We start from the raw sequence: 11,858 nt of genomic DNA on the forward strand, positions 1-11,858 counted from the left end.
AGAAGAAGACCGCGCGGCTCGTGATCATCGCGAACAACGTCGACCCCATCGAGCTGGTGCTGTGGATGCCCACGCTGTGCCGCGCCAACAAGGTCCCGTACGCGATTGTGAAGGACAAGGCGCGCCTCGGTGACGCGATCGGCCAGAAGACCGCCACGTGCGTTGCGATCACCGACGTGAATGCCGAGGACGAGGCTGCCCTGAAGAACCTCGTGCGCTCCGTGAACGCGCGCTTCCTGGCCCGCAGCGACGTCATCCGTCGCCAGTGGGGCGGTCTGCAGCTCTCACTGCGTTCGCGCGCCGAGCTCCGCAAGAAGCGTGCCCGCAACGCCGGCAAGGATGCCGCCGCCCTCGTGTAAGGAGAGGATGCTCGCTTCCGGGAAGTCCATCTTTTTTTTTTTTCCTTTCCCTTGAATCGCCATGGTCTTTGTCCATTTCTTTTTTTGTTTTAGTTTTGCGTCTAGCATTGGCGTGCGCTCAGTGGCGTGCAATCCGCCCCTTTTCCCCCATTCCTACGCTGGGAGGGAGGAGGGTTCATGTGCAATCTTAATTGCAGTGTTGCGCCGTGCGACGTGCTTGCTTCTTTTCCGTCTTTTCCCTCGACTCTTTGCTCTGGGTGTGCGGCGGCGCGGTGGCGGTGGTTTCGTGCAGGAGGGAAGGAGGCGTCGGAGCCAAAGGAGAGGGAGGGGAGAAAAAGTAAAAAAAAAAGGGGGCCGAGGCGAAGCCGGAAAGGGGGAAAGGCGGCGCAGGCACAAAGCCGGGCTGTGCCTCCACACGCCGTGTTGCCGCGGCAGGCCCCGCTTGGAATAGGGCAGCTGGCAAGAGGCAAGGGAGGGAGGGCGAGGAGGGCATGAAGAGCGCCCTCGCCTTACTGGCGGACGATGTCAGTGAGGCGCTGGCCCAGCTCTCCAAGGCGACGGAGGCCGTGGTCATTGCCGGCACACTGCAGGAGAAGAAAGCCGCAGAAATGGCAGCGCGCCCCATTATGCGGGAGGCCCGAAGCAAAATAAGCATTCTGCGTGCTGAGGTGCGCCGAACGCAGGACCCGGCCACGCGGGCCCAGTACGAGAAGCTTTGCCACGAGGCCGATGGGACCGTGCGCTCCTTAGATGGCGAGATGAAGCAGCAGATTTACCCAAAGCGTACGGTGCCACGGGAAAAGACCTACACGGAGCGGAAGGAGGAGGAGTTGCTGGGGGCCGGCGGGGCGGATGGGACGGGGTTCACGGACTCTAAGCAGGTGCTTCAGTCCGCTGTCAATGTGCAGAGGGACGCACTAATTTCTTTAGAGCGGGCGGAGCGACTGCAGCACGTGACAGAGGAAACAGGCCATGAAACGCTCAAGACGTTACGGCAGCAGACGGAGCAGATGTACCAGGTGGACGAGGAGCTTCGGAACTTGCAAGGAGGGCTTGACCGCGCGACACGTGAGGTGCGGTGGTTTTATCGTCAGTTGGCTGGTGATCGGTGTTTTCTTTCGCTCCTTGGCATATGCGTAGTGGCACTGGCAGTGCTGGTGTTTGTGATGATTTACAAGAAGCGCCACAAGTGAGCGACGTTGCATGCAGTACCGGCGAGGCGCCGTTTTTTTGGTTTCGTTTTTCCCGCGTTTTCTCTTTCTTTCTCCCCCCCCCTGTCCAAAAATGGCTGCATCTCCAAGTGAGGGGGCGTGTATAAGTGTGTGGAGGGGGGAAAAAGAAGGAAAGAAAGAGAGAGGCAGAGGAAGGACAAGTGGACTGTTTGGCATGGTTGCGTTTTCTACCATTGCTCTTTTTTGTTTTTGTTGTTGTTGTTTCGTTTCCTAAAAGAAAAAAAAATAGTATCATTCTTGCGGTTATTACTATTCTTGCCTTCGTGTTGAGCCCCGTGTGAGGGGAGGCGCCCAACATTTGGTGTTGAGGGCGACCTCTCGTTTCTGGATATCTCCTTCTCACCCGCGCATCCTTTTTAGGTTGTGTATACACACGCACATATATACATGTGTGTATATACATATATATATATATATATGTATACATAATGTGTATATATGTCTATACACGTCTGGGCATCTATGCGTCGGTGTGTGTGTGTGTGTGTGTATTTCACCGGCGGCGGGGTGGATGCATCGCTCGGTTTGCTCTTTGGTTTCTCCCCTCCGTCTGTTGCGGTGCTTCTCGCTGCTTTCTGTGGCGTGCCTGCTGGGGGGCGGAGGGATGCACGCGCGTTATTTACCGCCCGCCCCACTCGTGCACGCAGGCCCAGACGACGCCGGTCCGCCGGCCCCCAAGTTGCCGCGACCAACGAAGCCAGCGAAGCAACAGAAACTCCGGGGAGCCTGCGGGCCCCCCTGTACCCTCCCACCCCACCACAAAAAAGACGAATAAAAAAACAAGACTCCTTCTTGTGCTGCTGTTTTTAATTCTTGCCTTGCTTTTCCCCACACTTCCGCCTTTTTATTTTTATCTTTTACTTTTCTTGCTGCTTTGTGTCTGTGGTGCTGCGTAGCCTTTTCCGCTTCCTGCAGTTTGTCCTCTCCGACTGGTTTGTGAGGGCGGAGGGCGAGTGGAAATAAAAAAAAGGAAACAAACACACGCGCAAGGCACGGAAGGAGACGGAGGCGGAGGTGGAGGCGGCGGTGGAGGGCGCACCGCGGCGAGTTGTCTCTGTGCGTGCGTCTAGCCGGCTGCTGAGGGGGCGGCAGGTGCGCCGGAGGGAGGCACACAAGGCGGCGGCAGCAGCAGCAGCAGCATCGGCGGCGAGGGGAGAGCGTCACTTTTCCCTCTCTTTTTTTGCGTGGCCGTCGCGACTTCGTTGGTTAGCGCCGTGGGCGAGCCACCGCCACGCATGGCGGCCACCAACCCATCCTCTCCGTTGCGAGGGGAGCAGGTGGGAGGCGGCGACGGCCCCACGTTTCCCGCGGGGGACGCGTTGACGCCGGAGGACTACTACGTGTCGGTGGAGAACATCCAGCTTCTCTGGCTGAGCGGCGCCATCGGCCGCACCATCATCGCCCCACTCGACCGTGTGAAGTTCATCCTGCAGTGCCAAGGCGAACTGCAGCGGCTAGGAACATTGGATGGATCCTTTCGCGGGGCGGGACACTGTGTGCGGCATCTAGCATCTATCGAGGGCTACCGCAGTTTCTGGCGGGGGAATCTGATTCAAGTGATTTCTCTGCTGCCAATCACAATTGCACAGATATTTATCGCGCTCCCCACGCAAACCTTTGTGTTTAACGCCTTCCCGCACCATTCGGCCGCGACGTACACCGCTTCCTTTTACGCGGCACACATCTCTGGCGCGCTCGCAGCGTCAATGGTCTCCTACCCACTTGACTTTGCGCGGTTTCGGCTTGCGGTCGACATTAAGCCCTTCCGTGGGGCCTCGTACGAGTTCCGCCACAGTTTGGCGTTCTTTTCTCAGCCTGTGCTGAGTGAATCTCCACACCTGCTCTACAAGGGATTATGCCTGTACGTGTTTGGCAGTCTGTTGTATCAGACCGTACACAATGGTATTCTGAGGGTAGTGGAGCCGTTCGTCCTCCCTGAGACGCCGGAGAGCGGCTACGGCACGATAGCAGCGCAGGTAGGGACGGGCCTCACCGTGTCGGCACTCTCAACACTCTGCCTTCACCCCATCGACACTGTGCGGCGGCGCATGATGATAGCGGCGACGGAGGACGACCTCCGCTACTCCTCAAGCATGCACTGCGCGCGCCACATCATGCGGACTGAGGGGCCGGCGGGTTTTTACCGCGGGGGCCTCTTTGCCCTGGTGCGGATGGTGGCCACAACGGCGCTGTTCACGCTGGGAAGCGTTGCCAGCTGAGCGGCCGCCTGCGTCGGAAGTAGGGGGCGCACGGGCGCCCGCGGGGGCGAGGTGAGGTGAGGTGAGGCGTGTGTGTGTGTGTGTGTGTGTCTGTCTGTCTGTCTGTCTGTGTGTGGGATGGAGGCGGAATAGGCTTTTCTTTTTATTTTCTCTTTACTTTTCCTTGGTTGTGTCGGTGGCATTGCCTCTGATGCGTGAGGCACCGGGGTGAGTTTTGTAGTGGATGTGTCTTGGAGCGTACTCAATCACGTGTTGCGCGGACCTGAGCGGCGAACAGGTAGGCGGGGGCGGGTGCGGCGTCAGCAGGAGGCAGAAGGAGAGAAGTAAGAGGGAAAACGCCGAAGCAAAAAAAAAACCAAAGGGGGAGGGGAAAACGAAACAAAACGGCAGCAACAACAAAGACAAAGGAATATATATATTAACAAAAAAACAACAACAAAATACAAACCAAAGAGCAAAGAAAAGGAGGAAGAATTAAAAAAAAACGGAACGGTGGGGGCGGCGTACATCAGGTCTGTTGGTGTTGCAGAACAGAAAGGAACCATGTGTGTCTGTGTGTGTGAGAGAGATAGGGAGGGCTGGGGCGGGAAGGCGCGCGAGAGAGAAGGATAGTGAGTGAGGTTTTATGGCATCTTTGCTCGCGAGCAACAGGTTACTGACGAGTAAAGAGGCTTTTTTTTTGTTCCTGAGGTGAAGGCCTTTGACGCCTCCCTCGTGTATGATGCAGTTGCGGGTCTGTGTGCAGCTGGAAGGGGATAGTGTGGTGTGGTGTATCTTGTACGTTTCTGCGTCTCTGCCACTCTCTCTGTGCCGGTCTGTATTTATTATTATTATTTTTTTTTTGTCTTGCTGCTGCTGCTGCTGCTGCTGCTGCTCCTGGCGGTGGCGGTGATGAGAGGGTGCTTGGTCCGCTTTACTCTTTTTATTTCCTTTTCTTCTTGTTTTCCTTTTTCCTTTCCTTTTTTTTTTTCCTTTTGGCGTTTGAACCGATTTTCCTCCTTCTGACTTTGCCTCTCTGACTCGAGCTCTGTTTCAGCTGTCTCTGCGGCAGGTGCACGCCTCCGCCTCTCTGCATGCGCCTCCCCCCTACACCCGCTCGCGCACTCTTTCTCTTGCTCTTTGTTGTTGTTGTTGTTTTTTTTTTGCGTTCTCTCACTCCTGTGCCCTGCATTCTTTTTTTTCCTCCTCTGCTTGCGTTGGGAGGGGGCAGGTCGCGAGGCGAGGCGAGGCGAGGCGAGGTGCGGTGCCCACGCGCAGCGAATGAGCCGGGGGCAGCACACGCCGCGCGGGCGCCCCGCGGAGGTGGAGGACTCCATCCATTTCCTGCAGCACTACCTGCGGGGCGCCGCGCCCGCGAGCCGGCCGCGCCCGGCCTCGTCCCCGCCCCACGTGGAGGGCGCTGCGGCTGCCGGGGTGCTGCCGGCCTCCGTCGTCCCCGGCGAGTGGGGGACGCAGGGGTGGGCGCGGGGTGCAGCCTCCCCCGTCCGTGCGCCGCTGCGCCTGCAGTACGGCCCCACCGCGGCGGCCCCTGCTGGGCGGCCGCCGTTGCCGCACTACCACCAGCAGCAGCGGCAGCAACTGCGTCGGGACGGGACGACGGGTCTGAAGGGCGCGTCCACCGGCGCGTGGGAAGACGCTTCGCCACGCGCCACTGCTGCAACAACTGGTAGAGAGTGGACGCGTGGGACAAACAGCATGCGCCCAACGTATTCGCGGACCGCTGCGAGCTACTTGGGACGCGTTCATGGCGATTCGCCCAGCAGGTTGGACCTCGACAGGGCGGAGGCATCGCTGTACTCCCGCCACCGCCCGCACCGCCGTCGTCGCGGATCCTCGCACAATGCGGGGTTGGTAGAGTACGGCACATGCGACGACACTGACGAAGAAGAGACTGAGGACGAGGATGAGGAGGGGGACTGGGAGGAGAAGAGGAGACGGAACCACAGACGTGGAGGCACAGCACCGCCGACAGATCGCGACGCTGGCCCAATCAGGGGGGGCGGCGCGAGGCAGCCTCGCACGGCAGGGAGTGAGCATTCCCCTGAGCGTAGGTTGAATGCGTCTGCTGCGGCGCCGATGGGCTCTGGCCTGCGTCAGACGGCCACGTTGAATGAGTTGTCGACGCCGTCAGGGAAGTGGCCTGGCGAGAGAGCGCGCCCACAGGACGTGTTTCCGTACCCAAGGCACGAGGACAACTTGCGATCTGTGCTTTTCTACCTGAAGAACCACTACGCCCTCGAGCCTCAGGAGTCGCTTCGGGGCATCGAGACGATGACGCCGGAGGATGTGCTGGATCTTGTGCAGTGCTTCTACGTTGACGCCTACCGCACCGTGCGACATGCGCGGGACGCGGCGGGCGTGGGTCGTGCCGGGTTTACCGAGCAGGATCCCCCCATGGACTGCGTGGCAGCCGCACCCAGCGACGCCGGGCTGCCAGCGGGAGCAGAAGAAGCCCCTGAAGAGGCGGCAGCGCCTGCGCCACCTCCGCACTCACTGCCGCCGCACAACAGCCTGACCCGGCCCGCCGTCTCCAGGCGAACGCCTCCGCAGCAGCTTTGGCGGCAAAATGCCGCAGGGCCCAGCAGCAGCAGCGTCGGCGGGGGTGCCGCTCGAACGCCATCCGGTCGTTCGCATCCGCCAGAGCACTTCCATGCGCCGCTGGAGCACGCGACGTCGGAGGGTGCCAACGCCAGTGTCCTCACCGAGGGCACGCAGCTCTCGGTGGAGCCCCCGCAGGAGCCTGGCAGCGGCATCGTGAAGCGGCCACTGAGGGAACTCATGCCGCTTCTGCGCCGGGGTTCGGCGCTCTGCAAGCACGTGGAGGATGGACGCCCGCACATGCGTTTCTTTCGCGTGGAGGACCACCTTGGGGAGTACCTCGGGGAGGAGGCGCTGATGCCGCACTTGGTGTGGTACCTCACCGCGAAGGAGAAGAAGCCCGTCGCGGCGTTAAACCTGCTCAGCCTCCTCGGCGTGCACCTCCTCCTCGCGGACGCCAGCGGCCAGTTCCTCAAACTCTTCCGGCGCAAAAAAGGGATCGTCGTCGACCACAGCCGACGTGCTGTCGCGAGCGGCATGTGCGCTGTCTTTCGCTTCGAAAGCCGCGACGTGGCGGTGTCGTTCCTGACGGAGGAGGATCGGCAGTTGTGGGTGGGCGGCATGATGGGCGTGGTGGAGAGGAACAGGCTGCTGGCCGCCCGCCCCTGCTAGTGACGAGTCTGGAGGCAAAAGAAAAGAAAACCAAACAAAAAAAAGAAGAGAGAGAGAGCGAACTAAAAGAAAAAAAAAGAATGAGAGGCGCTGGAGAAGAAACAAGACAAAAAAAAAAAACAACAAAAATGATGACCAAAAGAGGAAAACAAAAAAAAGAACAATAGGGAAAAATCTCATAGACGAACCTTCACGCAGCAGGAGAGAAGCTGCGACTTGTGACGCCGCCCTCCCTTGGCAAACCGCCGCTGCCGCCGCTTCGGCCGCTGCTGGTGGTGGTGCTAGACAAATGACGCGGGGAGAAGGCAGGGGGCCGCGCTGCGAGACGCTCGCACTTCCACGGACTTCCCCCATTCCTGGCCGCTGTTCATGCGCACTGCCCTTCACACCCCGCCTTTTCCCCCTTTTCTTCTTACGTTATTATTGCAGCTTTAGTTTTTTTTCCTTTTTTTTGTTTAATAGTTCTACTTTCCTTTTTTCCTCAGTGCCTTTTCTCCGGCTGCCTCTTTCGCCTGGACCAGGAGCGGCGCGCACGTTCACCTCGTTTTTATTTATTTTTTTTCCCCCATTTGTTTGGCCGGACCGCCACCCTCCGCGGCCGCAGCTGCGACGCGGGCCGACTGTGCGAGGCGAGCAAACACCCCGGGCGAGACCAGAGACCGGGCGGCGGTGGCGGGCCTCCGTTGCCTTTGGAGAAGTCACACCGCGTGCGGCCGTCGCTGGTGGTGGCCGTGCACTTTGCGCCTGTAGCCCCTACTCCTCCTCCTTTTGCGCACGTCCCGCACCCGACAGCCGCACACGGCGAGATACGGAAAAAGAGGTTGAAAGGCGGGAAAAAGCCGTGGCCCCACGAACAGGCAGGCAGGCAGGCAGGCAGGCAGGCAAGCAAAGAGGATTGGGGGTGCGGGGGAAGGTGGCGAGGCGGGCCACACCCAACCCACACGAGGGCAAGGGAGAAGGTAGACACCGGCGGTGACTAAGCGGGACATTTCGCCCGGCGCCGCCTCCCTCCGAAGGAAACAGAAGGGGGACGTAGACACATTTGTGCCCAAACACCTGTATACACAGAGAGAGAAAGATACCTTTGTGCGTAGGAAGGAAGAATATTAGCAGCAGCGGGGACACGCCGAACAAAATCGGGGCATTTGGAACATAAAATAATTCGCCCGGCGGCAAAGGGTGAAAAGTGCTTCTCTCTGCTCTTCTCCTTCGGCGACTCCCCCTCTTCCTGCCTGAGTGTCCTCGATTGGGGCGCGGCACACGAGAGCTACCACCACTAGGGGAGGGCGGGACAGAGGAAACAAGGCACTCCCGCCGTCGTAGCACGCAAAAAGGCACAACAACAACAACAACAACATCAGCAACAACGGCAACGACAACAACAACAGCATCGGCAACAACAACAATAGCGGTGAATAGCAGGGAGGGCGGATGACTGCTACTCTCAGTTCATTGACGGGGCTGCTGCTTCTTCGCCGGGGATGCGGGGGGGACGCGTCGGCGTCCATCGTGCTAGACGCGTCTCCGGATGAATTTATACGCCACGTCTGTGGCGCCGCCCCGGATGGGTCCGAGGTTGGCGAAACATCGCGGAGGCTCGACTCCTTGCTTGACACACAGACCAGCGTCCTCGCGCAGTCGCGGCTTCTCTGCCCACGTGAGTGGACCTTTGCATCCTCTCCCTCTCCAGCCACCACGTCGGGTTGGCACGCCGTTACAGCCAATAGCTTTGCTTATATTCTGCACACGTGGAGCCAACTAACCGCCCACCTTGTTTCTCCCACCGCACGCAAAGGCATGAGTGTCAGTTTCTTTCCGACCAGCCTGCCGAAGTGTATTGTGCCTTCATTGAGCGGCGGCTGCTGCGATAACGTTTATCATGAGGTGCGTGCACACATTCCGATTCGCCTTGTGCATCCGCCTCTACCAGCAAAGACTAACGGTGAAGAGCGGTTGGAGACTACTGGTCTTCATGCTGCGCTGGAGGAGTTTTTGCGGTCTCGTCGTATGTGCGCGCGTTTACTTCGCCAACTCATTCACGACGCATGCTTAAAGTTCATGTCAGATGGTGGGTGCTGCGTTCCCACGTCAACCAGTGATGAGGGGCTGCGGCGTGACACCTCTTGTGCCTGTTTGACAGACGAAGGCGTGGGCGAGGAGATGATGTGCTGCGTCTGCGGCTGCATTAAGCGAAGTTTTAGACCCGTGCATCATCTGCTGCTGCCGCTAGGAACCGCCTTGGCGCTACCCACGCCCATTTTGCTTACTCTCGGAGTAGAGTACGACGAAGTCCTGCCCAACGTCGCGGCGGGGGCGGAAGGCAAACCCGCCGCAGAGGACGTGGTGGGGGAAAGAGGCGTGACCATTTCGATACACACGGTTGTGCGCGTCACGCGTGCCCGCGCGGGAGATGAGCCGCGCTGGAAGTCGGAGATGTTGGCGTACAAGGCGCTGACGGCGCTCCTGCCCGTGCAGTTTGCAGTGCAGGGGGCAAGCACGATAGAGGTGGGCGAGGTGGGGCCGGACGGCGGCGTTTCCGCCTGGTCGCAGCGCACCGGGGTGGAGGTGTTGAGGGCGGGGGAGCAGATGCAGGAGACGCGGGAGCGCGTGCCGCCATCGCTGAAGCCCCTCCCGCAGCACGTTGCGACGGGAACGACGGCGGGCAGAGTGAAGACGCAGCACGACCCCTACTGCGCACTCACGCGCTCCTCCACCTCGCACGAGTCCCACGCGGTGGACAGCCAGAACCTGGAAAGCGTCGATGACGGCGAGGACAACCACAGCGAGAGTGGGGGCGGTAGCTACAACGGCGGGAACTCCTTCGCGCAGGAAGTGGGCAAAGACGGCGGCCCCATCTTCAGCTCCTCGGATAAGGCCGCTGGGGAGGTGGCCGGGACGCCCGCGAAGGGGGAGAAGAGAGAGGAGGAGAGAGAGGAGGAGAGGGAGGAAGAGAGGGAGGAGGAGAGGGAGGAGGAGGAGGAAATGTCCATGGATGAGGTGAGGCAGGTTGTTTTGTCATTAACGCAGGACCTCGCGGAGAATAGGCGGCAATGCGCGGAGCTGCATCAGGCGCTCCAGTGTCAGCTGTATTCCCTGCTCCTTCAGTTTGCATCCGGCAAGGAGGCGACGCCACAGCGCAGGAGGAATCGGGGGGGCAGGCACAAAAACGAGGATGAGACAGGGGCCTTGGCATTTCTTTCCGCGTTCCTCGGGACTACCGCCGAAGCCGAGAACGACAATGCAAGGCTGCAGCAGGCCATGGAAACGCTGACAAACTCTGGGTGCGGCGGCGGCGGCGACGGCGGCGGCGACAATGAAAGCAGTGCCTACACCACCTTTGACGACTGCGTCAAGGATGCGGCAGAGGGGATTCAAACACTCGAGGACCGCCTGCGTGCTGGGCCAGTGGTGATTGTGAGCGTGAGTAGCACTAGAAAACGACCTCGAAGCGGCGTCGTGGCCAAAAAAACTGGGCGGAAGCGAAAGAACGAGGTTTTCGTCTTCGCGGCCGCAACGAGGTGTCTCACATCGGAAGCGCAGAGAAGAACTGCCAGTGCAGCGTGTAAAAAGGCGCTCGACAAGAACGCCGAAGAGAACGACGGCGCCAGCGTCGTGCTGCGGGGCTCTGCGTCAGCGCTTGCGGAGGCACGCCGGCACGTGGATGACACGCTTGCGAGCCTGCGGGCTGCGGTTGCTTGGGGGCGCCAGCGGGTCACGGAGCTGCGTTTCACCTGCCAGCTGTGCCAGGGGGCACTGGCTCCCTGCCTGGAGGCCCGAACAGCCCTCGCGAAGGCGGAGCAGAAGGCGCGCGCAGACCTGCAAATAGACTACCTTGTGGCGGAGGCGATTGCGCGGGAGGCAATTAGCGGCGCGAGCAATGCGGCGAGCGGCGAGGAGGACGGCGAGGAGGAAGCGGAAGAAGGGGAAGCAAAAGTGCTGATGGGGGAGGCTTCGGCTGAGGGGCCCGAAGGGCGGGACGACGGGGCAGAGGCGGAAGAGCGCGCGTTCGTGGAGGGCGCGAAGGGGCCACCCGCGGCGGACGAAGCGGCCACCACGCCAAAAGGGCGCAAGGCTGTTTGCCCCCCGAATGGACGGCGCCCGCAGTCGACGGGTTCGCAGGAGCCAACACCGCCACCTTGTTTGCCGCCGAAGAGGCGCCGAAACGGCGGCGTTGAAAAGGCAAGGAAACCTCCCGCTTCTCGCACAGACTCCGGGCTGCAGAGGCGGGTTTTGCACATGACCGTTTGTGTGTTTCTGCTGCTGTGCGCATTGGGTGTGATGGCCTACTTGTTCCCGTGACGCGAAGGAGGGGAAAGGCTGGCGGCGTCCTCGTTCCTGTCGCGTTGGTTTACTGGTCTTTGCGTGCCTGTTGCTTTTTTTTTTCTTTGCGGGGGTGCGTCGCAGGGGAACATAAACGTCGTTGTTTGTTTGTTTGTTTGTTTGTTTCCCCGGTGGCAAAAGCGCCTCTTCCCTCCCCGGCGGCGACGGTAAGTGAAGAAACAGGCAAACCAGCGAAGAAAGAAAAAGCAAAGCAAAGCAAAAAGAAAAAAAAACAGAGGCCACAGGGAGGGAGAGGGAGGGAGGCAGAAATGAAGCAACAGGCAGATGGAAAAAAAAACAAACAAAATGAATTTAAAGTATAACACAAATAAAAAACAAACAAACAAAAGAACAAACAAAAAAAACGGAGGCTAAACTAATGGATGGAAAGACAACAACAACAGCAAAAAAGCTACAATGAGCGGAGGGCCCTAAGACTCTTCCTTCTATTGTTCTCTCTCTTTCTCTCTCTCTCCCGCCTCGTTTCCTCTCTGCCACTTTTGATGAGTCGTCGCCTC

At 59.6% G+C, this 11,858-nt stretch overlaps 5 protein-coding genes across 5 annotated transcripts, besides 21 other annotated features; all 5 read left to right on the forward strand.

Moving 5' to 3' along the window:
• Tco025E_07460 (60S ribosomal protein L7a) lies at window positions 1-359 on the forward strand (the record flags this gene model as incomplete). The annotated part of the gene is made up of 1 exon (XM_029374325.1): window positions 1-359. A coding segment is annotated over one exon (359 nt), but the record flags the coding sequence as incomplete, so codon positions are not given.
• A 491-nt stretch (window positions 360-850) lies between these two features.
• On the forward strand, window positions 851-1,552 carry Tco025E_07461 (putative Qa-SNARE protein; the record flags this gene model as incomplete). Its single annotated transcript, XM_029374326.1, has 1 exon — window positions 851-1,552. The coding sequence occupies one exon, from the start codon at window positions 851-853 to the stop codon at window positions 1,550-1,552; it is 702 nt and encodes a 233-aa protein (XP_029225573.1).
• A 219-nt stretch (window positions 1,553-1,771) lies between these two features.
• Window positions 1,772-1,794: a microsatellite.
• Window positions 1,795-1,970: 176 nt separating this feature from the next.
• Window positions 1,971-2,038: a microsatellite.
• A 23-nt stretch (window positions 2,039-2,061) lies between these two features.
• Window positions 2,062-2,081: a microsatellite.
• Window positions 2,082-2,589: 508 nt separating this feature from the next.
• Window positions 2,590-2,624: a microsatellite.
• A 202-nt stretch (window positions 2,625-2,826) lies between these two features.
• On the forward strand, window positions 2,827-3,810 carry Tco025E_07462 (putative mitochondrial carrier protein; the record flags this gene model as incomplete). Its single annotated transcript, XM_029374327.1, has 1 exon — window positions 2,827-3,810. One exon carries the CDS (start codon window positions 2,827-2,829, stop codon window positions 3,808-3,810), a length of 984 nt encoding a protein of 327 aa, XP_029225574.1.
• Window positions 3,811-3,878: 68 nt separating this feature from the next.
• Window positions 3,879-3,925: a microsatellite.
• A 19-nt stretch (window positions 3,926-3,944) lies between these two features.
• Window positions 3,945-3,975: a microsatellite.
• A 212-nt stretch (window positions 3,976-4,187) lies between these two features.
• Window positions 4,188-4,256: a microsatellite.
• Window positions 4,231-4,295: a sequence feature (A-rich).
• A 362-nt stretch (window positions 4,296-4,657) lies between these two features.
• Window positions 4,658-4,685: a microsatellite.
• A 42-nt stretch (window positions 4,686-4,727) lies between these two features.
• Window positions 4,728-4,785: a microsatellite.
• A 144-nt stretch (window positions 4,786-4,929) lies between these two features.
• Window positions 4,930-4,955: a microsatellite.
• Window positions 4,956-5,023: 68 nt separating this feature from the next.
• Window positions 5,024-5,049: a microsatellite.
• Window positions 5,050-5,070: 21 nt separating this feature from the next.
• Tco025E_07463 (uncharacterized protein) lies at window positions 5,071-7,020 on the forward strand (the record flags this gene model as incomplete). Its single annotated transcript, XM_029374328.1, has 1 exon — window positions 5,071-7,020. The coding sequence occupies one exon, from the start codon at window positions 5,071-5,073 to the stop codon at window positions 7,018-7,020; it is 1,950 nt and encodes a 649-aa protein (XP_029225575.1).
• A 16-nt stretch (window positions 7,021-7,036) lies between these two features.
• Window positions 7,037-7,184: a sequence feature (GA-rich).
• An 80-nt stretch (window positions 7,185-7,264) lies between these two features.
• Window positions 7,265-7,303: a microsatellite.
• Window positions 7,304-7,874: 571 nt separating this feature from the next.
• Window positions 7,875-7,904: a microsatellite.
• Window positions 7,905-8,356: 452 nt separating this feature from the next.
• Window positions 8,357-8,426: a microsatellite.
• Window positions 8,427-8,451: 25 nt separating this feature from the next.
• Tco025E_07464 (uncharacterized protein) lies at window positions 8,452-11,319 on the forward strand (the record flags this gene model as incomplete). Its single annotated transcript, XM_029374329.1, has 1 exon — window positions 8,452-11,319. The coding sequence occupies one exon, from the start codon at window positions 8,452-8,454 to the stop codon at window positions 11,317-11,319; it is 2,868 nt and encodes a 955-aa protein (XP_029225576.1).
• Window positions 11,320-11,440: 121 nt separating this feature from the next.
• Window positions 11,441-11,466: a microsatellite.
• Window positions 11,467-11,537: 71 nt separating this feature from the next.
• Window positions 11,538-11,568: a sequence feature (A-rich).
• A 15-nt stretch (window positions 11,569-11,583) lies between these two features.
• Window positions 11,584-11,607: a microsatellite.
• A 22-nt stretch (window positions 11,608-11,629) lies between these two features.
• Window positions 11,630-11,705: a sequence feature (A-rich).
• An 88-nt stretch (window positions 11,706-11,793) lies between these two features.
• Window positions 11,794-11,833: a microsatellite.
• Window positions 11,834-11,858: the final 25 nt, after the last annotated feature.

Source organism: Trypanosoma conorhini (assembly GCF_003719485.1).
Source record: "Trypanosoma conorhini strain 025E chromosome Unknown Tco_14.4_contig_00577, whole genome shotgun sequence".
NCBI classification, from domain to species: Eukaryota; Euglenozoa; class Kinetoplastea; order Trypanosomatida; family Trypanosomatidae; genus Trypanosoma; species Trypanosoma conorhini.